The sequence below is a fragment of the Astatotilapia calliptera genome, chromosome 2 (assembly GCF_900246225.1).
Source record: "Astatotilapia calliptera chromosome 2, fAstCal1.2, whole genome shotgun sequence".
NCBI classification, from domain to species: domain Eukaryota; kingdom Metazoa; phylum Chordata; class Actinopteri; order Cichliformes; family Cichlidae; genus Astatotilapia; species Astatotilapia calliptera.
Window position 1 is genome coordinate 7,723,335 of NC_039303.1, and position 24,334 is coordinate 7,747,668.

A 24,334-nucleotide genomic window follows, 5' to 3' on the forward strand; every position below is an offset into this window, starting at 1 on the left:
CTCACTAATGATTATGGATTTGTACGCAGGGAAAAGAAAATCCACTGCTGAGTGGATTTTCTTCATTGCCAACTGGATCATAACTCACACGTACTGAATAACTTATTGCAGCTTTTATCAAGATATTAAATCAAACTGCAATGAGCACCAATCTCTTTGTATTCTGTCCACAACCCTCCATTCAGCCTGTCAGGTGATGTGTACAATAAATAATGAATTAGACACCGAGAACCTTTTGCGTATGCAGGCCTTATGCTGATGGAAACATCTACCCAGTCATTAACACAAGCTCATTTTTTCCATTTAAAATTTTATTTTCAAAAATACAAAACAAGGAAAATAAGTATATGTACACAAACACTATTAAAATAGAATATGTATTGTACAAAATATGTACAGCTTTTGTCCAACTGAAAAACAAGTCCTATCTGTTCCTTTTGTCCTTGATGGTGTAGTGAAGAACTAATGGCTGGGCCTAAAGGGAAAAGATATTGCAGTATTTAAAGTGAGATATACATAACCATACACATCTTGCACAGATAACACAAAACCTATCCCACTACTTCCAGACTGTTTTATTCAATTGAAACAGATTGTTTTAACAGTTATTTTTCAAGCTATGACTGGAATTTTTTATTATACATCTTAAAACTTTCTCCTTATTTACCAACTGAATTCTAGTACAAAGGAATTGTTCAGGTGTAAAGAAATGTGTGGCATTTATCTGTGCTAGCTGACAGTGGGTGCACTGTACCTTGCCAAACCAGTGTGAGAGCCATAACCGCTTCATGGTCATGTGATCTGGCAGAAACTCGTTATTGAACAGCATCTGGACCTGTAGGGAGGCCATACAAACAGATGTGAAGAAAAACTTGATATAGACTTCTATTACTTCTTTCTTCACTGAAAACATGACTGGGCAGCTTGCGTTAATGACACTGCTACTGTCATGGACTAAACTACTTTATTCTGAATTTTTTAAATGGAATTTGTCCCTGAGAGACCTTAATGAAAACAAAAACAACCCAAAAACATAATAGCACATTTGTTTGACCAGTGTGTCCAGGCTTTATTAAGTCTATATGTGATGGAAAGAATACAAATCTATTTTGATCCTTTTGTAGCACACATGAGGAAAATACAGCCTGAGAGCTGGAACTGACAGAGCAAGTCAGCTAAGGTCCTAACAGTAAAACACTATACTAATGTTATTATTACTGCATATAATACAGCCCTCTTTGGAAGATTAACCAACATTTTAATTAGCTTTTTTTTTTCTGTCTGAGAATCTAAAACCTATCTCAGTGAAACACAAGAAAACAAAATGGGCAAGAAAGAACAGACAAAGATAAACACAGAAATGGCTTATGTTATGAATGCGCCACAATGACACCCGCAAACAAAACATTCAAGTAAGGACGAGCAGAAACATTAATAGGTAGAGTTGTGATTTATAATGTAAAGATAAAATGATCTTAATGGAAATTAAATTAAGTCCGACTTAACCATTTTGACACAAATAAAGGTAAACAGTAAGTTCTTTACTTCTTAAACAAGGATGCAGCTTTATTGTGTCTGTTGGGTTTACCAAGATGTGACACAGTTTAACACATTTAAACTGAAACATGTGGTATGTCGTTAATTATTAGTAGCGCAAATGCAAACAGGAAAAAGGCCCTTTAAGGTATGTAGTCCTGGGGTGAAATTCTAGCTATTATTAGAGAAATTCACTGGATTTTTTGGTCTGAAATCGACAAACATGTCTAATAAAGATTAAAAATTAATTGTAATTAAGGGCCAGGATAAGTTGACCCTGTAAAAAATAAGCATGAGGGATCAAGAGTGGGGTTGGTTAGACAGATCAATTATTTTACACAGTAATTAAAACAACTTTTTATATCAGGGAAGAACAAAAATGCTGGGAAATAATATTGTAATGTTACAGTTTGATGAGATAAAAGAGTATGGCTGACTTACCTGGTGTTTTTCTACGTTTAATCGATGACAAAGCACTTTCCGTAGGTGCCTCACTTCTGCTCGAACAGAACAGCGAACAAACTTCTGCTGCAGAGATAAAGTCAAACAGTGCACTGTAAAACTTCAGACAAGCAATATAATGAGTCATTAACATGTTCAAACTGAAAATAATTCAAATAAATTATGGCCAGCTGCACATTTATTTTACTGCATAGCCTCCTATAACCCCAGGGGAGATGTTCAGGGACTGTTCTTGTTTATTCTGAAGGTAAATATGTCAAATTTATACCTTTTTCTTAAAAAAAAACCCTGTAAAACTGATAAACTGGGCTCAGTTAAACTTCTGGACTTTAACACTCACACTTTGTATTGATGGAGGAACTGTTGCAGGGTTGAGTCAAAGTTTTATACCAATAGTTATAAAAAGTATTTATAGATTTGTCTGTAAAGCTAGAAAAGCACGCCTCTGTCTTAACAGTGGTCTTAAATTTTGTCCTTAAAATAATAAAATGTTTATAATATCAACATTTGTACAGTCTCACCCACTCTAACCGTGTTTTGTTACAAAAGCACATTTCAAGTATTAAGGAAATATAAACTAAGATAAATTAGATGGGAGTGAAACACCAGGGTGTGGCTTATTCGTGTTACAATTAGATTTACAGTGAAGAAAAATTCTGCTTCCTGCTCGACATTTTCCAGTCCCGACTGACTTATTCGACACTCTTAAGCCACGGTGCTAAACTTACTTATCCCCACGAAAGCAGGGTGAGTTTTACTGTTCTTTTTGTAGAACTCAGAAATTTGCTTTAATTATTTCACGTCTCAGTAAAAAAAAAAAAAACAACGCAGACTACGACTGCAAATGCAGAGTAGTGAGAAAGTGGTCAGGGTGAAGTACAACTGAATATAGTCACTAATTTTTTCAATACTAAAAGTTGTGATGAAACACCTAAACAACAAAGCCCAAATCTGCCTTATTATGAAATTGAACCCATGCAAAATCAAAATTAACTCTCCCAATCAAACTCCTCTTAAGTGGAAGAGTTTAGGAAATGGGCATGGCTTTGGAATCACATGAACGTCTGTGAAACAATGGTGCCCTCTGCTGGAGAAACAAGTCATTGCACTTTTGATGATTTACAGCAGCGGTCCCCAACCCCGGGGCCACGAGAGTTGAGGCTTGGCTGTGAAATTTATGGGTTTTGTCGGTTTTTGTCATCATTTTTTATCGTTAACTCGGTTTACCCGGGTCTTTTCCTGTGTGTTATGAATAAATCTTTTTTTTTTGTACCAGTACTGGTTTTATTTTGTTATATTTATCTGCGACACCTGAAAGGCCGGCCCGTCACATAAACCGATCCGTGGCACAAAAAAGGTTGGGGACCGATGATGTACAGCATGTTTGGATTAAATGGATCCCCTAATAATCCTTATACCCAACCTGAACTGGACAATAAGTTCCATTTTACTTTGTACTTATCTGTCCTTCAATAAATTTGTCAATCAAAATTAACCCATTAAACCAAAATATGGAAATGTTTAGTAGGCAACATTTCCACCAATATATTTTTCTTTTTTCCATGTTTCATATTGTCAAAATACTGTGCAATAGACATTTGGCTGCTACATTTCGTTAATGAGTATATTTCATTGCTTACTTATATATTCTGTATTTATATATGTATAATAATAATAATACATTTTATTTAAGAAAGTGCCTTTCAAAACACTCAAGGACATTGTACACAACCAAAAACAACAACAAACATAACAATTATGTATGTATAAATTTAAATATATATGTATATATTTAAAATTTGTTGTTGTAATGTACAGAAGCAAAAGTAGAAAAAAAAACTGTCTGTCCAAATATATATGGACCTGTCTATATACAGTACGCTGAGTACAAGTTTTGGCTTTCCAGCAAAAGGAAATCCCCTGAAACGAAATAAGAACATTTCACCATTTCTGTAAGTGTGGGTTTCAATTTACTGCATAAAATAATAGTTTTTTGCTTGTAAAGTTGAGCATTCCAGGTTTGAGAAACACTGTCCGAAATATATATAGAGCAAAGATCCATTGAAGCCATTCTAGTAGCAGCCTTCATTTTCCATGAATCCAAACGGTTTGGCCCAAAGAATAGATGACATAACAACGAGTAAGCGGTTGTGCACTTAGAGAGCAAAAACTTGACAAGTATACATTAATAGATCTGGTCCCCAAAGCAATTTAAAACAATGTATTAGTTCCAACTATTTAATGATACACTTCTTTGTGATGTTTGATCTAACACAGCTTGTTTGACATAAGGACCTCAACACTAACCACTGCTAACATTACCCAACAGCTTAAGCCTCCGCTTTCAATACGTGGGCCAAAGATACTACGAAAATCCAGTTATTGAGAAAGAAGCAGTTTGGTTGGGAAATAAAGAATGATTATATGCCTCACTGGTGTATTTCTCCCACTTATCCCTGTCTCTCTGTGAGTGTGATGTTTCATCAGCAGCCAGACAAACCAGACCTTCTATGTCCGCACTTGTCACTGTGCCATGTATTTGCTGTACAGTTAAGTGTGGAAATAACTTGTAAAAGCTTCAAAAAAATGTGCCCCGGAGACATGTTTGAAAGAGGCCACTTTAAAAGCAATAATAAACACTTAACAATCTCACAAAGTAAAAAGACTTGCTGATGTACGTTTATGGTACTCTATCAGGGCTTATTAGTGACTTACCTGAAGAGTAAGCTTTGTTTTATCTTTTTTTTCAGCTAGTGATGAACTGAAACACAAGAAATAAAGAGCTTTGAAACATGCATGCTTTGTTAAAACAGGTTTATCTTGAACCTCATAGCTTACAACATGCAGACTAATATAATCACCTTCATATTTACATTCTATCAGCCTTATCTCAAATAAATATTTTATTAAAGTACACACAGATCACTTTAAGATAATCCATTACAGGCAAAAGTACAGCCTACCTTAACCTTTCTAAACACAGTGAAACCTGCTCGTCGTATCTGTAGAAGTGAGCTTTTGAGTGGTCAAAGCTTGTGTAAGGTACTGTAGCATCTGGTACACCATCTAGACAGAAAAAAGACAATCACAGCAAAAATTGGAGTGTTGAAATGTGCTGCAGTAAATGTCTCAGAGTTGATTTTAAGCCTCAAAGTGTGATTTAAACACTTTCTGACTTAAATTGTACTCAATGTTGGAGTTATTTGACAAAATGTATCCCATCATTGTTGATTTAACTTTTAAAAGAGAAAATTCCAAATTCTGAAACTCTGCACAGAGGTTGGTTAAAAATGTTAACTCTGTCATCAGTTAACTTAATAGCTTTAACTCTGTATAGAGTTCATTTTGAACTCAAGTTAAGCCCAGCCCTCCCAGACACCCCCAGTGCGGACATTTTTCTTCATCAGTTGGAGCCTCATGGAAGAACAGTACTGATTTTGCACCTGCATGCAGTTCTACAGGGTAAGTAGAACTTACAAAGATAGTTAGAAACTGGTGCTATAAAATGTATTTTGTGCATTTAAAAGATTTAAACAAAGAAAATATGCTAGCTATTGGCGCTGGCAATAAAGAGTTAACGCAAACTGTTAACAGCTTCTAACTATCTATCTATGTTACAGATCACATTCAAGCTGTTAGTGATGAAAAAAACCAAAGTAAACTGTTCAGGCTGGCATTAATGCCCCTCTATTGTTCGATGTTTTGTGGAATTTGACATGCAGTTTGACATCAAAAGAACTGCAAAAAAAATAAAGGCAACGTGCTGTTAACAGTATTCACCGATCATGGTGAGATACACTAAAAAGTATAATCAAGCACTTTATATTCAATTGAACAAATTATTTGACATTTTCCTTTTCTTTAGTGTTTCCTGACCTGTCTTCTGCTTCTGAGTTGCCTGACTCCAACTCAAGCTTCAGCTCACGTGCCTCAACTATAATCGTAGATGAGGTCCCATGCAAGAGATGCAGAGTTAACAATACTGCTGCAGTATTTGCTAAACAGGTTGCTACAAAGCTTGACACTTGTGCTTTGTTTTTTCCTCTCAAGTTCCTAGAAAGATTCCTTATTGCCAGGTTTTTCCTCAATGTTCATTTTTCTCTTTTTGTTTGTTTTTTCATTTTTAATAGTTAATTGAAACTGTCTTAGGAAGTAAGTTTGGTGGTGACCAAGTAAATACAGGAATACCAAGCAACAAACACCACGAAGGATGCCACAAGATGACAAATGGTTAACATACTTGTGGCTCACATGATTGATAGTCATGGGTATGTATTCAGTGTATGTTGTGTTCTTTATAGTTGTGCCAAATAAATGCATACTAACTGACTAAATTTAAAAAACTTTAAAATTTCTTGTGTATCTCTAAAAATTGATCTACTTTTTACAACTTTCAACTTTAACTTTCCCTGTTTTCATTGTAAAACAGATCAGTACATTTGATGAAATTGTATTAATTTTGTGTCTTTTCATCTTCAGCCTTTAAACAAGAAATGTCATCGCTGTTGTTGTTGTTACATCTCCTTCCACCACCACCAGGAGGACAAAGGTCCAAAAATCAGCGCAAGTGATGCAAGTCAGAGACTTGTAGTCTTTCATAAGGTAATTATATCATGAAATTTCAATAATATGTCTTTGAGCAATCTCTTCTATATTTATTTATTTATTTCTGTATTTGGACATCATTTCTGTGAATAATTTTCAGTTTCCTTATGTCAACCCCAGTCATGCTGCAGTCTGGAAGAGCATCTCTGCAATTGATGCTCTTCCAGAGGAGGTATGGTTGGCAACCATACCTCCTCGCTGTCAGGCATCAGAAGAGCAAGACTGACACCTTCTACATCACAATGGATAAGCATCTCACATTCCATGCCAGGCAGCCACTCACTTGGAGCATTTGATGAACTTTTCAAAGCACACTTTGTGTTTAATTTGTCCCAAGATAATATAAAGCTGGACTTGTTATTTCCAGTGCAGTTGAAGAAGACCTGCCTGTCTTTTGCCAAACAAGTGATTTACTTTTGGTTGAGATGTCATCTTTTTATGGGAAACATGTTGTTTACAGAGTGTTTTGATAACCATCTATATGCATTCAGAGTTGTACATACTGAGGAGAGATGCATAGTGAAAATGTCAAAAATAAAGTTTTATAAACCTTTCGATATGCAAAGGTCATACAATGTTTCAGATTAGACAGTCTACATTGTACCCTCTTAACAATTTTTAGATGACAAAATAAATGTCCTTTTTGGGAAAATTTATTGTGCGCAATATAATTCTTTCTCAGAATTTAATTTTAACACTTTCCAGTGTAGAAAGCCTGATACTATAGGGAGTGAAGCCAACACTAACCAGAAGGTTAAAAACTGTATCTCAGCAGAGTCACTTATTCAGTCTCTAAAGTGTTACTTTAACTCTGTTTTGCGAGTTAAAACATGAACTCTGGGAAAGTGTTAAATATTTTAAGTATTTCAAAAGTGTTGATTTAACTCTAGAGAGTGTGGAGCTATATAAATCCTGAAAAAGTGTTGAAAATGACTCTGTGGGAGTTCATTTAACACTGGTCTTTTTGCTGTGTGCAGTTTGACTCAGGGCAGACAATCACCACCTCTGTCACTAACTGACTATGGTGCTCAGGACTTGCAAAAAAGCATAAATGCTTGAAATTTGATGATAACCTTGAAAAAGAATTTGCAGCTGTGGCCAGTGTGGCATAATTCTGTCCAGTATATCAGCCAAAAGGTAAGATTTGTGTTATTAAGATAAACATCAGTCTCATAGTCACTCATTAACTAATTCAAAACCACTGCATTATTTGATAACAGCTTGGTCAATATGGCATGATTTGCATTCAACCAATTAATGCACTGGATTCCAGATAGTGTCTTTTTGTATAATGCTGACAGATGCAAGAATAAAATGAAGACTTACCATCTCCAGCAGGTTGAATGACTCTCTCTAATCCACGTGACTGATAAAATTCCTTTATTCTTTTGTCTTCACCTAAGCAAACACAACAAAGGATTTTACTAAGAAAATCATTCAAATGTGAAAGGCAGCAACTCATAAGAACAGCCTACATCACTTAAAAACTTCATTCTGTTAAAGGATGCTTTCATTTGGTTATTACTCCAGCATTCACTTGCTTGGCAGGTGCAAAACAAGCACACGTGCCTTGAAAAACTAACCGACTCCAACTATAACTAGCAAATAGTAGAGAGCAGTTTTGTTTACATACTTTCTTGTAATCCAGGCACCAGTTTGTAGACAATGTCTTGCATCACTCGATCCAATTTGAGGTTGAGTAACGGCTGCGTTTCATGAATTTTGATGTTGCACATTGGACAATATTTGCTTGTTTGCAAATACTTTACGATACAACTTTTACAGACTGTAGAGGAAAAAAAGAAACAGAGATATTTTCTTCACATTATGCTGATAACAGACAGTTTAATAGTGCCTGTGAAATGGCATTAAGGCTGTTGGCAGCAAATGATATTAGAATAAATGATCATTTGGCTCTGTTAACACTCACAGGTGTGTAAACACTCTGTTATTGTTGTGGCATCTATGAAGTAGCCTGCACAAAGGTAGCAGACAATGTGTTCGTTCAGGTCCTTGATCTTCAACTTCACTTCCTCCTGTGGAGACAAAAACAAAGTGTTTTGACAAGCTGGCTACTTTGTTAGGTGGAACTGCTTGTTTACACAAATATCTAGCAGGTCATATGGCAGCAACACGAAATTTAGGCATGCAGACATGGTCAACAGAGCCTGCTAAATTTAAACCCCAGTATCAGAATGGAGGGGAAAAATGACTTGAAGTGATTTTCAATATGGCATGGTTCTTGTTGCCAAAAGGACTGGACTGAGTATTTTGCTACTCTATTGGGATTTTCACACACAAACATCTCTAGGGTTTATAGACAATGTTCCCAAAAAGAGAAAATGCCTCAGACTGCTTTGACAACGAATCACTCATGAAACCAAGGTATGCAGAAGAGCATCTCTGAACATGTCAAACCTTGAAGCAGATGGGCTACACCAACAGATGGCCACACTGGTGCCACTATTTTCAGCTAAGAGCAGGATATAAAACTGGACATTGTGTAACTAACACAAAAGCATGGATCCATCCTGCCTTGTATCAATGGTTTAGGCTGGATGTGGTCCAGTAGGAAAAGGCCCTATGTCACAAAGTACAAATCTTTGCTTATTATGTATTAGAGCTGGGCGATATGAGATTTTTTCATATCACGATATGTTTTTTTCATTTCAGGCGATAACGATATCTATCACGATATAAGCCAAATAACTATATTTGTAAGATTTAAATGTGCCGTTGCTCACAAGTAAAATGTGAAATAATCAGCAGCTTGTTTTGATTTAAATATTTATTTCTCATAATAAGTTCAACAGGGTAGATGTACTTAAGGAACATGAGACTTTTTCAGATAAATAAAGGCAAATATTGCAAACTACACAAAAGGCAGCTGCTAAAGCGTTTAAGTTTCAAAATAGAACAAACGAAACAGACTAAATTGTCAATTCCACTTAGAAACAAAATATTAATTCTAAAAATAAATCTTAGTTTGTTTTACAGAAGAACAGACAAAACTGACTAACTTTTGTCAATATCCAATAAACTGAGAACTAAAAGGAAATTCTCAATCTCTCCTTGTTGTATAGCTTATCTTTTCAAACAGTTTTAACAGTTACTTTAGTCTGACAAAAGCCGAATGACGAATTAGCGCTTCCATTCAGAGACTGAGGCTACGTCCACACGTACACGGGTATTTTTGAAAACTGAGATTTTCCGTTTTCGTTTTAAAAAATAATCCCGTCCACACATAAAGGGAGAAATGAAGGAAAACGCTGCTATGAACATGCCAAAGCAGCAGGTGGTGCTAGATTCCTAACCGTGCCGATATGCTGGCCAATCAGAAGTCTAGAAGCCTCGGTGGGAAAAAGTAAACAAAGCTGGGGCATAGAAGCAGAACCGAGTCGTATGTGCGGAGGGACAGTAACTGTGTGTATATGTAAGCATTTAAACACTGCAGAGAGTAGAATTAACAGTAACAGTATTGTAGAAATTCATTTCACCGAAACAATAACGTGGCGCACAGTGTGACGCATGCACCAGTTTATTGTATTTCCAGACTTGTTTTCGGCACAATTTACAGTGCACGCTACTCTGTTTTTTGTCAGACTTGAAATAGCCGAAATACCTTCACACTACGGAACTTCTATGGCTCTTCCGTTCGACAATCTCTCCGGCATTGGAACCATCATCTGTTTTCTCTTCGGTCACGCTCGGTTGATTTTTCTAGTCGGCACACTCATTTCCTCCATTAGGCGCTGGCTCCATTACCCGCTGGCTGCTTCCCAAACAAACACACGTGCGGCTTGGCACTTGTGCTGTACGTAACAAGTCACGCGACGTGACGCTGCGGCTGTGATTGGTTCGGCTCTGCGCTACTTAATTTGGATTGGCTGACCTTTTTTTTTAAGAGTACAAGAGCGGCGAGGTCTATCGCGATAGCTTAATTTCTCTATCGAGTAAAAGTTATATCGCGATACATATCGTTATCGTTCTATCGCCCAGCTCTATTATGTATGTATGAATTGTGTCATTTATGGGAAATATTTAAAGTCAAAATAAAAGTACATAAAACTGTAAAGATTCTTACAAAAACACTGCTTTTATGCATTTATGTCACAACATTGATGTCTAATTTCTTTGAATGTAATGGTTATTGTGATACCCGTAGTAGAATTATACTTACAAAACAGTAAGGGTATAATTCCAGTGAAAACACTGCTGTGAAATATAGCCAAAGTCAAAGGGCATATGGCCAGTGTTTAACAAAACAAATAAACCACTGATTCATTTGAGTTGTTGGTCTGATGAAGGCTGTTCCATAGTTTAGGCACTACATGTACAAAAATCAAAATTATGATTGCCTCTGGATTTAAACTAAGAACATGGAAAAATAGGGAACAGCTTATAAGCCTTGATGAGATGAGAGAAGGACTGCTGGCAAAAGCAAGCAAAAGGCCATAAAAAGAAACTCTGCATTTAAATAACAAGAGCTATGGATGAAGGCACTATCAAACTAGAAAGCTTACTTAAAAATCTGAATGAGCTGGGATTTTCACAAGATAAAGGTAACAGACTATTAAGGACAACTTTGTAGTGCAGTGTATTCCCCTCTTTCTAAAGGAACAACAGAGACCAAATTAAAATGTCCCCTACAGCACAATTCCTGTGGAGTCATAGTATGCGGTCACTGCAAAGGTCGAGCATTCTGACTTGTACTGTTTTTATATCCATGCGCACAATGGGCCTTTGAATGGTGATTCTGCACTTAAGCCCAGTTGATCTACATACAGTTTTTGTGGGTTTTGCTATATTTTTAGCAGACATTTTTTTTAAAGTTTCAGAAAATTTAATATTTAAAAAACTTAGAAAGGTGCAGTACTGAAGATTTTCTTTGGAATGGAAAAGGCTCTTTAGTGGGTGCCATTTTTTTTAAATGTATGAAAACTCGGAGTTTAAAGCTGAATTTAACAAGAACTTTTTTATAACTCATCCCTGTAGACAAGTGTCTGTGTTTTGCTCAAGTAGTCAAACATGAAAACGTGTTTGTCCAGCTCAGAGAGGTGCTGCGCTAAGCTGACCCTGACCTTTGACCTCTGTGGGAAAGACCCACGAACCGAACAAAAACAAAAGAAAGTTTTCCTACTAGTGGCGCCGGTGAATATTGATACAAAACATGGGTTAAACTGAAACAAAGGGGGACATTTTAATAGAAAAGTGGAATGATGTTTGTCACGTTTTTGCACAGATTTGGTGGAAACTACGGGCAGCATCGCGATGAAACATTGAAAATCGAGTAAAAGCAACGAAGCGTTCTCTTACTAACAACTGCGTACGATCAAATCAACCACAAACCAACAGCAGTTCGAAACGAGAGCCGTTACTTCATTACACAACGAGAAAGAACTCACGGAGTGCAACGATCGTTACCGCCCCACTTCACTCACACAAGGCTTGAATTAAATGTAAATAAACAAAAAAACCCAACTTGAACTGAGAATAAGTGCTAAATGTGTGCTCTGGAAAAAGCAAAATAACAGTTAGTTGAAAAGGTTTCAGCACGCTGCTCTACAAAACAACACGATCGCACTCATGCCCTCTACGCATGCTCAAGCACGTCTCTCCTCGCAGCGCTTCAGCAGCATCGCTCTCCTCTCTCTCCATCAGCGCCGCGGAGGCGACAACGATCTGCCGCTAATACGTGGGATTAAGTCCCCCTTGCTACACTTCGACGCTCGGTACCTTCCCCCCTCTGTGAGGACGAGCTCAAGTAACACCAATACTCACCTCGTTTCGCAGTGGGTCCAGTTTGTAAACGGACTGTAGCTGATTTCGTAGCCGCATCGCTATGGCCATCGGACCTTGCTCCGCCATCTTTGGGACTTATGCTAAGTTCCGGGTAAACCGGAAGTGGCTGTGGTGGTGTTAAGTTGAGGCGGGGAGCTGCGAAATGAAATAGGAGAAAAACGAATTTTAAATAAGGACAATAAAAGAATAATGACTTAAAGAACGAGTGGGAGCAAACGCCGATTTTTTCCCCAATGGAAACATAAAAAAAACCCACAATTGTTATGAAAAAAATATTATTTAAATAAGGGCGTGAGAGTGTGGGAAACGGCTTAAAAACTAAAGATAATACTAAATAGATAATAAAATGGTGAAATACGTGGCTGAAACTAAATTAGTCATCTGTTAGCTAAACTGTCAGAAAGACGTGTACGCTCACTGGCAACTTTATTAAGTACACTTTTTAGTACCAAATTGGACTCCCTTTAACCTTCGGAACGGCCTTAACTCTTTTTGTCTGAGTCAATATGATACTGGAAACATTAGAAATTAGAGATCTTAGAGACTGTTGTACATACTGACATAATAACATCTGAGAGTTGCCGCAGATTTGTGAGCTGCACATTCTTAGTGTTACTCTCCCATTCCACCTAATTTTATTAGTGCTTTTGGATTAAGATTTAGTAATAGTGGAGTCCATATGGGTACAGTTACATCAACAGTATTCAGGAAGGCTGGGACATTTATATTGTGTTTAATTGGTATTAAGGAGGTTAAGGTTTGCCTAGAAAATATCCCTCACAGCATTACACCACTACTACCAGCCTGAACCATTGATACAATGGCAGATCAATGCTTTCATGTTGTTTATGCCAAATTCTGACTCTACCATCTCAATTGAGACTTAATTTCTCAGTTGAGTTCAATTCACCTCATCAGGCCAGGCAACATTATTCCATTCCATTATTCTGTTGTCCAGTTTTGGTGAGTCCATGCATATCGTAGCCTCAGTTTCCTGTTCTTAGCTAACAGGGGTGACACCTGGTGTGGTGTTCTGCTGCTGTAGCCTAACTGCTTTAAGTTTTGATGTGCTGTGCATTCAGAGATACATACCTTTGTTGTAGCAAATGGTTATTTGAGTCACTGTTTCCTTCCCATCAACTCAGCATTCTCCTTTGGCCTCTGACATTTTCACCCAGAGAATTCCCACTCACTGGATATTTTCTCTTTTTTAGACCATCCATCCATTCGCTTCCACTTATCCTTTTCAGGGTTGCGGGGGGCGCTGGAGCCTATCCCAGCTGTCATAGGGCGAGAGGCGGGGTACACCCTGGACAGGTCGCCAGTTTTTTTTTTGGCCATTCTCTATAAACCCTAGAGATGGTTGTGTAAGAAAATCTCAGTTGACTGGCAGCTTCTGAAATACTCACATTAGACTGTCAAATTTAAATAATCTTTCTTCCCCTTTCTTACGTTCTGTTTGAACTAATGTAGGTGAGCTTGACCATCTCTACATCTCTAAATGCATTGAAATTCATTGACATTCAAATATCTAACCAGTTGGCTGATTAGATTTGTGTACCTAATGAAGTGACCAGTGAGTATTTGTGTTATTATGAAGTTAAAGGTTACAGAAAATGGTTGTAATTATGATTAATTAAAATGAGTTGAAATAGTCAAGCAATGGACACATGGTAATGGAAAAAGAGGCTAGTAACATTTTTAGCTAAACATAAGCGATACATGTCTAGAACATCCAGGATCTGTCTCCAAATGGTAGTAGGAGTGTAATGTTTAGTAAACTTTGTCACTGAGATAACAGAAATGGACGTTCATGTTAAAATCCTCACAGATCATTTTAAGTCCAACCCACCTGTAGCGAGGATCTTTTTCCACTAACTGTAGAGGTGCTTGAAGGCTCTTGCTTCCCAGACAGAGTGGCTCAAAACTCGGCAGACCTCCCTTAATTGAGGGAAACTGCCATAAGCAAGCATTAAATAAAGCATATAAAGAGTAGTTAAAGTAAAACTCTCCTGTATGTATTGTGTTTGACTTAATGGTCAAACACAGTACACCAAAAACCGTCTTTAAAATGCCACTAGTCTCTCTGGTGATTTAAAATGTGTGTATGGCTAAGTCAGATTTTTACTTAAAGATTCTGATCAGTTGTCACTAGAATCCTAAATTCTTTAACATTAAAAGTGTATTAACAGCTTAAAAATTTCCACCAACTAAGATCTGTTACAAAGGGAGCTGCTGTTAACCAAAGCGGTTCTAGATATTCTTGGGTTTGGCCAGTAAGGATACTTATAGAAAGATAGAAATGGAAGAGTAATTACCCTCAACTCAGCTTTTTTTGCACTGTTGCCTCACAGCAAAAAGATTCTCTGGGTTTGGATCCACCAATTAGCTGAAGCCTTTCTGTGTGGAGTTTGCATGTACTCTCCTGTATGTCTGTATGGGTTGTCTCAGGGTACTCAGGCTTCTTCCCACAGTCCAAAGACATGTGGGGATTAGGTTAACGGATGATTCTAAATTGTCAATAAGTGTGAATGACAGTGTGAATGTTTGTCTGTCTTTCTGTGTTAGCCCTGTGACAGACTGTCCAGGGATAGTCTTCGAGCTCAGTCTAGGAAGCATTCATTCATAAGTTAGTCTCCACTTTTGGCAATAGAGGGTGCTGCAGTCACACAATTGATTTAGTTGTCTGCAGGCTTTCAGGTCTTCTGATTTGCTGCTGATTAAATAGATCTCTGTCTATTTAACATCACATATGTAAATGTCATTTATACATTCAGAGTTATTGAAGCTTCTGAAAAGATGTCTTTGTATCTGGCAAATTGACTTAGGGGGTCCTGACTCTTGAGTTGGTCTATATAAAGTATTGACACAAACAGCCTTGGTAACTTAGTCAAGTTAGTACATTAAATTACTGAGTTTTCTGAGTTAGTGTTTTATTGATTGGACACGGGAATGTACTTGATAACAGACTCATGAAGACTGCAGTTTTTTATGCAGCCATGTATCGTATGTAGTTAGTAGTTGGGACATTTCAAGCCTGCCTTTGGATTGACATGGGGGAAAGTTTGGTATGGTGGTACAATACCTTAAGGCGTCCCTGGAGAAAAGTTGAAGTGTGGGGAAAACACCACAGTCTCATGTGTTAAACCACAATCAACAGCTACATGCAGAACACGGTAGGTCTTGTAACCTGAATCCTCTGACTGCAGTACTCAGGCATCGTGGAGGGTGGGCTGATACCACCACTGCAGACAAAAATTTGTACTTAATGCTCACTGAGGAAATTAGTTTGGAAACCTTTATGCCATGAACTTACACAACAGCTAAAGTGAGTGTAATTGGCTTTACTTGTCTGATATTTCTAGTGGTAACCCTTTTATTTGGGAGAGCTTGTGAGTGAAGTGCTTGAACTCCTAGACAGTTAGAGGGCTGAATGGTTATTTCTCTTCCCTTGCTGAACAACATCCATCAAGGGTCTCTTGAGAAAAGAAGTGAACCATCAGCTCAGTGCCCCAGCAGCAGAGAACTGTGGTTGCCCTGGGCAGCTCCCAGACCTAAATGTGTGTGAATATGAAGCAGAGTGTTGAAATGAATGAGTATAGGCTCAGCAAACATTTTCAAAGATTATCGTGTGGCTTATGTATTTGTTATTTAAATCAATAGATTATATTGTGTTATGGTGTATTTTTGGTATTTCTCTTGGGTTTCACAGTGGAGAGACATTGCATGCTTTTATATATGTAATGAAGCTGAGGTTTTGTTAGTCAGACATTGGCTAAAACCAGATTATTTTTCCAAAAATCACTTACAATTATTTACTTATGGTTAAAAGCAAAGTAATAGCTTTGTGGAAAAAATAATTTTCAAACAAAAATGAACTCTGGGCTGTGGCAAAGATGCCTTTAAATTAGTGTGTACCCTTTAAAAATAACAGTCGTCTTCTTGGCATTATACGTGGAGGTCTGCCTGATCCCTCCCAGAGGGCTTCCAACCTGTGGACCACCCAAAGCTGCGGTCCTAGACAAAGACCTGCCCCTCATTCATCCTTTTGTAATTTCTCAGTGCAATGGAATGAGTGGCAGGTTTGTGTTATTCCTTACAAACTCAGTGACTCCATGGCAGTTGAAATGGCTATGTGCAAGTCATTTATTGTGACTATCGGGACTGTGTTTTTTGTAGCTGTTTAAAAATACTCGGATTTGATGTAACCCATTTTAAATTTTGGTATTTTAAAAGATGGTACAAAAATTTAATGGCTAATGATCACAATCCCATAATATTGGCCTTTAATATAAAATTCTACAAGGCTGTTTCCTTTTCCAGTCATTGTTTTCTTAGTCAAACTTGTAATACCTTGCAGGGATTTTATTCAACAGATAATAAGACAAGCACTTGTCAGCAAGGTCCAAATAAGATCAGTCACTATAAATTGGAAATTACAAAAGGCACAAGTAATATATTTTCATTCTTGTACAGAACAGCTGTGATCAGTGTCGCTTCACTGAGCATTCATAGTCGAGCCTTGTGTCCCATGCTGGCTGCCATTTCCTCTTGCCATGTAACGTCTTATCTGCTAGGTCTGCAAGGTCACTGCTTATCTGATTGACAAAGCTCTGACTCCACACAATATCCAAATAACCTGAGGGCCTGGAGGCACAGTAAGATCACAGCATGGCCAAATCTACTAGTCGGAAGAGTGAAAGCAAGTCAGAGAAGAGGCAAAAAAGCCAACAAGGAGGAAGAGGATCAAGATAAATCAAAGGCTTTAATTTAATGTCATTACTTCATGTCAGAATCATGGAAAATGAATCCCCCTTTTTCACGGTGTGTCCATAATCTGACAGTTATTTCAATAGTCCTTCACTTGTGTTGGAAATGATTAGTTTATCTGAGGGATCAAACACCTGCCAAGAATACAAAGGCGCTGCTATTATGAAGAATTTGAGGATTATTTGCAATTAAATAAATCAGACAGATAACAGGAAACGTCTTTGTCTGTCCTTGAGTCTGATGTTAACTGTCACTCCTCCTAATTCAATCATCCTTGAGGATACTCCTTTAAACCACAGAGCTCTAAATCAAATGAAAACCCACAGAGAAGCTTGAGATTCTGTTTACCTCTGTTCAGGACACCCTGTGCTAAAACTACTCTGCAGTAGGAATCTGTGTTCTACCAGGCCAAAAAGGAGGCCCCCATCTTTCCTCTACCCCTCGTTTTCTCTGTCTCCCCCCCCTCTCTCTCCCTCAGAGCAATCAGAGCATGCAGGGGTGGACTTCAGCTTTTGTCTCCTTTGCTCTAGCAATTGGCCACCAAGTGGCAAGCTAATGATGAGAGCCCTTTTGGAATTACTCCAGAGAATACTGCTTGTGCTGCTTGATGGGCGAGGGCATAATGAATGATGTAGGGCAAGCCCTTAGGCCTCCCCCTGGCACAAAACCTACAATATCACAATTTTAATCATTTTAAACACTGAAAAAAAAGAAAAAAGAAATACATGCACAGGAATGTGGCTCAGTGTGAAAAAATGTTATGATGTCACAGAAATGTGCAGCAGGCACTGTGGCCTAAAGTATGTTTGTGCATTTGATTGTAAAATTATTTGATTTCATCTAAGTTGTGGATACTTTTCATAAATTTTATTTATAGTTGTCTCCCTCTACAGTCAGTTTATCTAACTCTAAGATCTGTCTAAGATAAAAACCGAAACAGGCCTTAACCAAGCATGTAAAACAGCATAAAAGGGAATTAGATAGAAAAAAATGAAGGTAAAAGATATAATAAACATGCAATTCATAAAGCAAGGAAAATGATCTTTAGATTATATCTATCTATCTATCTATCTATCTATCTATCTATCTATCTATCTATCTATCTATCTATCTATCTATCTATCTATCTATATATATATATATATATATTAGGGGTGCAACAATACTCGTGTCGATATTGAACCGTTTGATACAGTGCTTTCGGTTCGGTACGCATATGTATCGAACAATACAAAATTTTAATTTATTTGATCAACTTTCCTTCTGTCGATGCTGTCTGTGTTGAGCGCTCAGTGGATCTGCGCTCGACAGTGCAGCCTAGGCGGAGTAGTCGAACGCAGATTCACTGAGCACAGGGCAAGCTAGCGACACAGAAGTTAAACTCTCCTTGCAACATGGCAAATTGAACCTCCCCCACCCTCATTCAGATCTGGCGTTTGGAACTATTTTGGTTTTCATGTGAAGTATGACCCTGAAGGTAACAAAAGTAAAACAGCATGTCGGATGTGCCACGCAATGCTCAATTACATTGGTGGGAACTAGTGCGTTAGCGCAGTTAGCTCGTTAATGTGTTGGCCGTCCAGCCCCACGCACGGGGCGATCCGCGGTAGCTCGTTAACGGAGATTTGCCGTGTTGTGGCATTAACGTCATTTCAACGAGATTAACGCTGACAGCACTAGTGGGAACACAACGAATATGACTGCACATTTACACCGACATCATCGTAGTGCAAAGACAAGTGGAAGCAGACAAAAACAACAAGCACGCATGCTACAAACTTTACCCGAGTCATTTAGACAGCCGTTAGCACATGATTCTCCTTATGGGGACCTGATATGTTTAATATGCTGCTGAGAATATAGCCCAGAAGAAGCGTATAGTATAGCTTTTATTTTGGAAAGAGCCATTTCTCTGTAATAAACTCTCTTTTCCAAAGATGAGTGATTTCTCGATCAGATAAATTTATTTTTTATTACTTTGTTGTTTCAGCAACATTAAATTTAAAAACTGTACTTTTGAGTTAAAATATATATTTATAATTTTAATAAATGACAAATTAAAAAGGCATGAACATTTTTTTGTATCGAAAAAATATCGAACCGTGACACCAAAGTATCGAACCGAAGCGAACCGTGAATTTTGTGTATCGTTGCACCCCTAATATATATATATATATATATGTATATATATATATATATATATATATATATATATATATATATATATATATATATATATATATATATATATATATATATATATATATATCATGGAAGGACAGGCCCCTGCACGGTATGTACCACCGGCAGATAGAGGTGGTGGCTGATATCCGGAAATCCTACCAGTGGCTGGACAAAGCTGGACTGAAAGACAGCACGGAAGCACTAATCATGGCAGCACAGGAACAAGCACAAGATCCATTGAGGCTGGGGTCTATCACACCAGGCCAGACCCCAGGTGCAGGCTGTGTAAAGATGCTCCAGAGACAATCCAGCACATAACAGCAGGGTGCAAGATGCTAGCAGGCAAGGCATACATGGAACGCCATAACCAAGTGGCTGGCATAGTGTACAGGAACATCTGTGCCGAATATGGCCTGGAAGTTCCTAGGTCAAAATGGGAGACGCCCCCAAGGGTGGTGGAGAATGACTGAGCTAAGATCCTGTGGGACTTCCAGATACAGACGGACAAAATGGTGGTGGCTAACCAACCGGACATAGTGGTGGTAGACAAACAGAAGAAGACGGCCGTAGTGATCGATGTAGCGGTTCCGAATGACAGCAACATCAGGAAGAAGGAACACAAGAAGCTTGAGAAATACCAAGGGCTCAGAGAAGAGCTCGAGAGGATGTGGAGGGTGAAGGTAACGGTGGTCCCCGTGGTAATCGGAGCACTAGGTGCAGTGACTCCCAAGCTAGGCGAGTGGCTCCAGCAGATCCCGGGAACAACAGCGGAGATCTCTGTCCAGAAGAGCGCAGTCCTGGGAACAGCTAAGATACTGCGCAGGAACCTCAAGCTCCCAGGCCTCTGGTAGAGGACCTGAGCTTGAAGGATTAACCGCCCGCAGGGGCGAGTGGGGAATTTTTTTTTTTTTTTATATATTGTGTATGTGTTACAGAAGATATAAGAACAATAATTTGACAAAAGCAGTCTGGAATGATCCAAAGTAAACAAGAAGCACTTAACTGACATGTAAAGAAACAAATGTAGAGAGAGTAAAGGCAGTAAAAACAAAACAAAACTCAGAATGTAAGCAGAGAGGACGACATACCAAAAAAATACACTGAGTTAAGAGGTGCTGACAAGCTAAGTTTCGAGAATACACCACATCTTCACGGTGTGTGACAAAGCAGTGCAAAACATGTTCACATCCCATATTGTTTTAAATGTCCTGCAGATTTTACCCGAGCCAAGTGAAGTTACTCTATCTCTGTATGGTTATCTATCAGAAGCTGGTGGATGCATGTGTTATATCTAACTGTCATGCCGGTAATTGCGGAATTATTGCAAACTTTCAAGATACATTCTTTGACATCAGCTGTTGTTGATGATGTCTGTAACAGCCCATGCACACAAACGCTTTTATCATTCCTCTTTTTGTGCTGTTGTAGTTACTTTGCTGTGATAAGATAGAAGAGAAAAAAATAGAGCTTCTACATTTTACCAAGTGTGTAATGGTGCTTTGAAAACTGTAGTCCACAGTATAAATAAGCTAGAGGCAAACTAATGAATGACATTATTGGAAGATACTGAGATAAGATTAGTTTGCCAATAAGAACAAGTTATCCTGCCAGTGTCGGAAGAAAAGAAAGCCCCGTATTAAATCTTATTAATGTGGCACAATAGAGCTTTGTCTGTCATCTATCGAATTTTCATTACTCGTGTGTGTGTGTGTGTGTTTGTGTGTGCAGCTTTTCAAATTATGCGTGTGTGCTTTAGCCTGTGCTCATCAAGAGCACACAAAAACTCACGCAGCCATGGTTACACGGCTTTCACTTATCTTAGTTATTTTAGGATTATATAATGAGTCTGACTTTTCTCCACATGTGGTAGAGCACATTACCCTTTTACTTGTAAAATCTTACAAATATATTGTAAAATTCACTGAAAACATAAATAGATAAGGTTTTCTGTGTCACTGGAATTTAATTGAATACTATGAAACCCTAAGGACTCACACTGTCAAGCATAGAAATCCGCAGTTAGGGTCAGGGTTAGAAGGCAGTTTGTGGAGTGAAAAGAAAGTGTTAAGATAACGTGAAAATACGTGATGTGTTATTTAAATGCTATTACATGATACCAGTCTGGTCCAAATTCTAAGATTGGGTAATTCTTTCCACCTCCTTAAAAGTAAAAAGGATAAAATACTGTTCTGTCTTTATCTCTCACTCTCTGATACCCACACACACACACACACACACACACACACACACACACACACACACACACACACACACACACAGACTCATGTTAAGATAAGGTGATTTGTTACTTGTGTTCATAATCCACACACTCATAACAAGGAGCAAATCTTGTTATTTATGGATATGGGTATGTTGCATAACACCAAATTTCAGATGCTTTTGTGAAAATATAAATTCCAATCAACCATCTACTTCTCAACATTGTTATATCTCACGTGATGTTACGGAAATGTTTGACGGCATGCTGAGTCATTCGTGTACGATTGCCAGCTTCCTCTGCCCACTCTGTTCTCCTTTTGAAATTTAAGCCCCACAAATGGCTAAGGCACACTTCCTCCTGTTGTTTTCTACTGTATCTCCTCTGTCCAGGTACATGCTTACTTATCATAGGCATCTTATCTTCACGGACATTTAAGAGAATAAGGGTAAAGGAATAACATGCGCTGCAGAAAGGAAGCGTCATCTAAATCCCAATGAAGGATGCAGGCTAGCCAAGTGCCACCCTTAGAGTCAGTCTACAGCAGACTAGAGCGATATCTTAGGTGTTACTGTTTTGTTAAGTTTTAGATGTTTGCCAGTCATATAGTATTTTGCTTGTATCATTTGCGCTTCTTGAATAAGTATGCACATGTAATTACACAAGCACAGACGTTCATCCATCCATTAAAAAAATAAAAATAAAGAATGGCTTATCTGACACAGGGTTGATGGGGTGACACAGGGTGAGAGGGGGGCACACCCTGCAGCCTGAACAGTTTGTTGCAGGGCTACACAAAGAGACAGACAACCAGTCACACTCACATTCACACATATGGGCAATTTATAATCACCAGCTAACATGACATGCGTGCATTTGGACAATGCAAACCACTACACTACTGTGCTCAGCACCGAGGTCATAAAACAAAATCCTGCAAAAGGTTATACTGACTACAAAAGGCCACAAAAAATACTAAAGGCTGATATGAAAAAAGTGTGCTAAATAAAAAAAAGATGACCCAGACAAGCAATGGTAATTGGAAGCAAGGACAAAAGCTGGTCAAGTTCTTTAAATGCTGAGAAAAGCTGCTTCAATACTTCCTGTCTTTCTTCCTTTATCATATGATCTTCTGGGCCTATGACAATATAAAAGGAAACAATCCCATAATTCTTTGTGGCAGAAGCAGACCTTTACAAATTGTGTTTATCTTGCACAAATGTACAGTTATTTTCATACAACAATATCACTTGTGATTATTGTCAATAAATATGACTTGAGAGGAGGGTGAGTAGAGCACTTTCAAAGTGACAGTCTTTTGTTTGACATTGTTGACTGATAGCCTATATTCCCTTTTTAATATTTCGACTCCAAATTTGGTAATTAAGTGATCCAGATCACCAAATTGTGCATGGAATACCAGTTTTGGTCAACACAAAGCAAAGTTTGAGAAACTGAAAAATTGATAGCTAGCTCCTTTGAGTGTCTTTCACTTTGAACAAGATGAAACTGTCACGGTCTGGCTGGCAGACCGTGGGGATGTGGGGAAAGGAGGACCCAAAACGCAGACTCTGCGATGCAAACAGTGCTCTATATTCACAGTGAAAAACTGTAAACACAATAACTCCCCGTTGCTCCCTTGAACCCCGTGTGCGTGCTTCCCTCCGACGTCTGTGCTCGTGCTCGTGCTCCCCGCTGTTGTGTTTCCGCACACCCTGTGCGTGCTGCCTTTCTGGACCACTCTTCCTCCTGCAGGGAAACCATAGAGGCAGCCGTCAACACTAACCCTCGGCGGGCATATACGAACAACACAGACATATGCTGACACACTAACTTGGTACGATAACTCAATGATCCCGCGTCGGTGGGAGCTCCAAGACTCTCCTAAGTAGCTCCCCCGACGAGCCCTGATCAGCGGCAGGTGTGTGGCTTCGGGTGTGGCCAGTCCCTCCGCAGGGCCACACCCCTCAGGCCTGCAGGTGGCCGAGCTCCATCCTCCAGGCACACCCTCAGACATACACACCCATACCTCGCCTAAACATATGAGTGGGACACAGACTAACACAGCACAGAGAAACACACATATGTACACGCACAGAGAAGGAGAAACGACACCAAAAATACATAATAATAATACGCAGGTCCATGACTGCCCAGGGATCCTGGGTCGCCCAGTCCCAGGACCCTGACAGAAACAGCATCTTCCAGTCATTCAAAGGGGCCATGACCTTTATCATGCACAACTTTAAGCTGTCATACAACTTAAATCAGCGATTCCCTTTTTTTTTTACCTTTTTTGTGCCACGGACCGGTTTATGTCCGACAATATTTTCACGGACAGGCATTTAAGGTGTCGCGAATAAATACAACAAAACAAAACCAGTACCGGTACCAAGAAAAGAAGATTTATTCATAACACACGGGAAAAGACCCAGGGAAACCGAGTTAACGATAAAAACGATAAAAAATAACGTTAAAAAATGATAAAAACCCTGAGAACCATCAATTTCACACCTGAGCCTCAACTCTTGTGGCCCGGTACCAAACGACTCACGGTCCGTGGCCTGGGGGTTGGGGACTGCTGACTTAAATAGATGAATTTAAACAGTTGTCATCAGAGAATAAATTAGCTATCTAGCCCAAAATCATTGTAACAGCATTTATATTTATGCTGAAATGTCGGACATTTTACCATGGGAGCGTATGGACATTGACTCACTACTGTGTTGGTTTCACTTTTCAGACCCACAACCTTAG

The 24,334-nt window shown here is 38.6% G+C and overlaps 1 protein-coding gene across 1 annotated transcript; it reads right to left on the minus strand.

Annotated features, from left to right (window-relative positions):
* Nucleotides 1–297: 297 nt before the first annotated feature.
* pcgf1 (polycomb group ring finger 1) lies at nucleotides 298–12,536 on the minus strand. The gene is made up of 9 exons (XM_026183314.1): nucleotides 12,385–12,536; nucleotides 8,534–8,639; nucleotides 8,237–8,389; nucleotides 7,930–8,001; nucleotides 4,962–5,064; nucleotides 4,714–4,759; nucleotides 1,978–2,064; nucleotides 755–835; nucleotides 298–475 (listed from the first exon to the last, which is right to left on the minus strand). The coding sequence occupies exons 1-9, from the start codon at nucleotides 12,469–12,471 to the stop codon at nucleotides 425–427; spliced, it is 786 nt and encodes a 261-aa protein (XP_026039099.1). The 5' UTR covers nucleotides 12,472–12,536; the 3' UTR covers nucleotides 298–424.
* Between the last annotated feature and the right edge of the window lie 11,798 nt (nucleotides 12,537–24,334).

What these genes read in the sequence shown, in the direction of transcription:
- pcgf1 (XM_026183314.1), bottom strand. Translation starts at nt 12,471, where the DNA reads ATGGCGGAGCAAGGTCCGATGGCCATAGCGATGCGGCTACGAAATCAG. An exon ending in TGGACCCACTGCGAAACGAG is followed by an intron (nt 8,640 to 12,384) that starts GTGAGTATTGGT and finishes TTGTCTCCACAG; the next exon opens with GAGGAAGTGAAGTTGAAGAT. An exon ending in CATTCAACCTGCTGGAGATG is followed by an intron (nt 5,065 to 7,929) that starts GTAAGTCTTCAT and finishes TTTTCTGTCTAG; the next exon opens with ATGGTGTACCAGATGCTACA.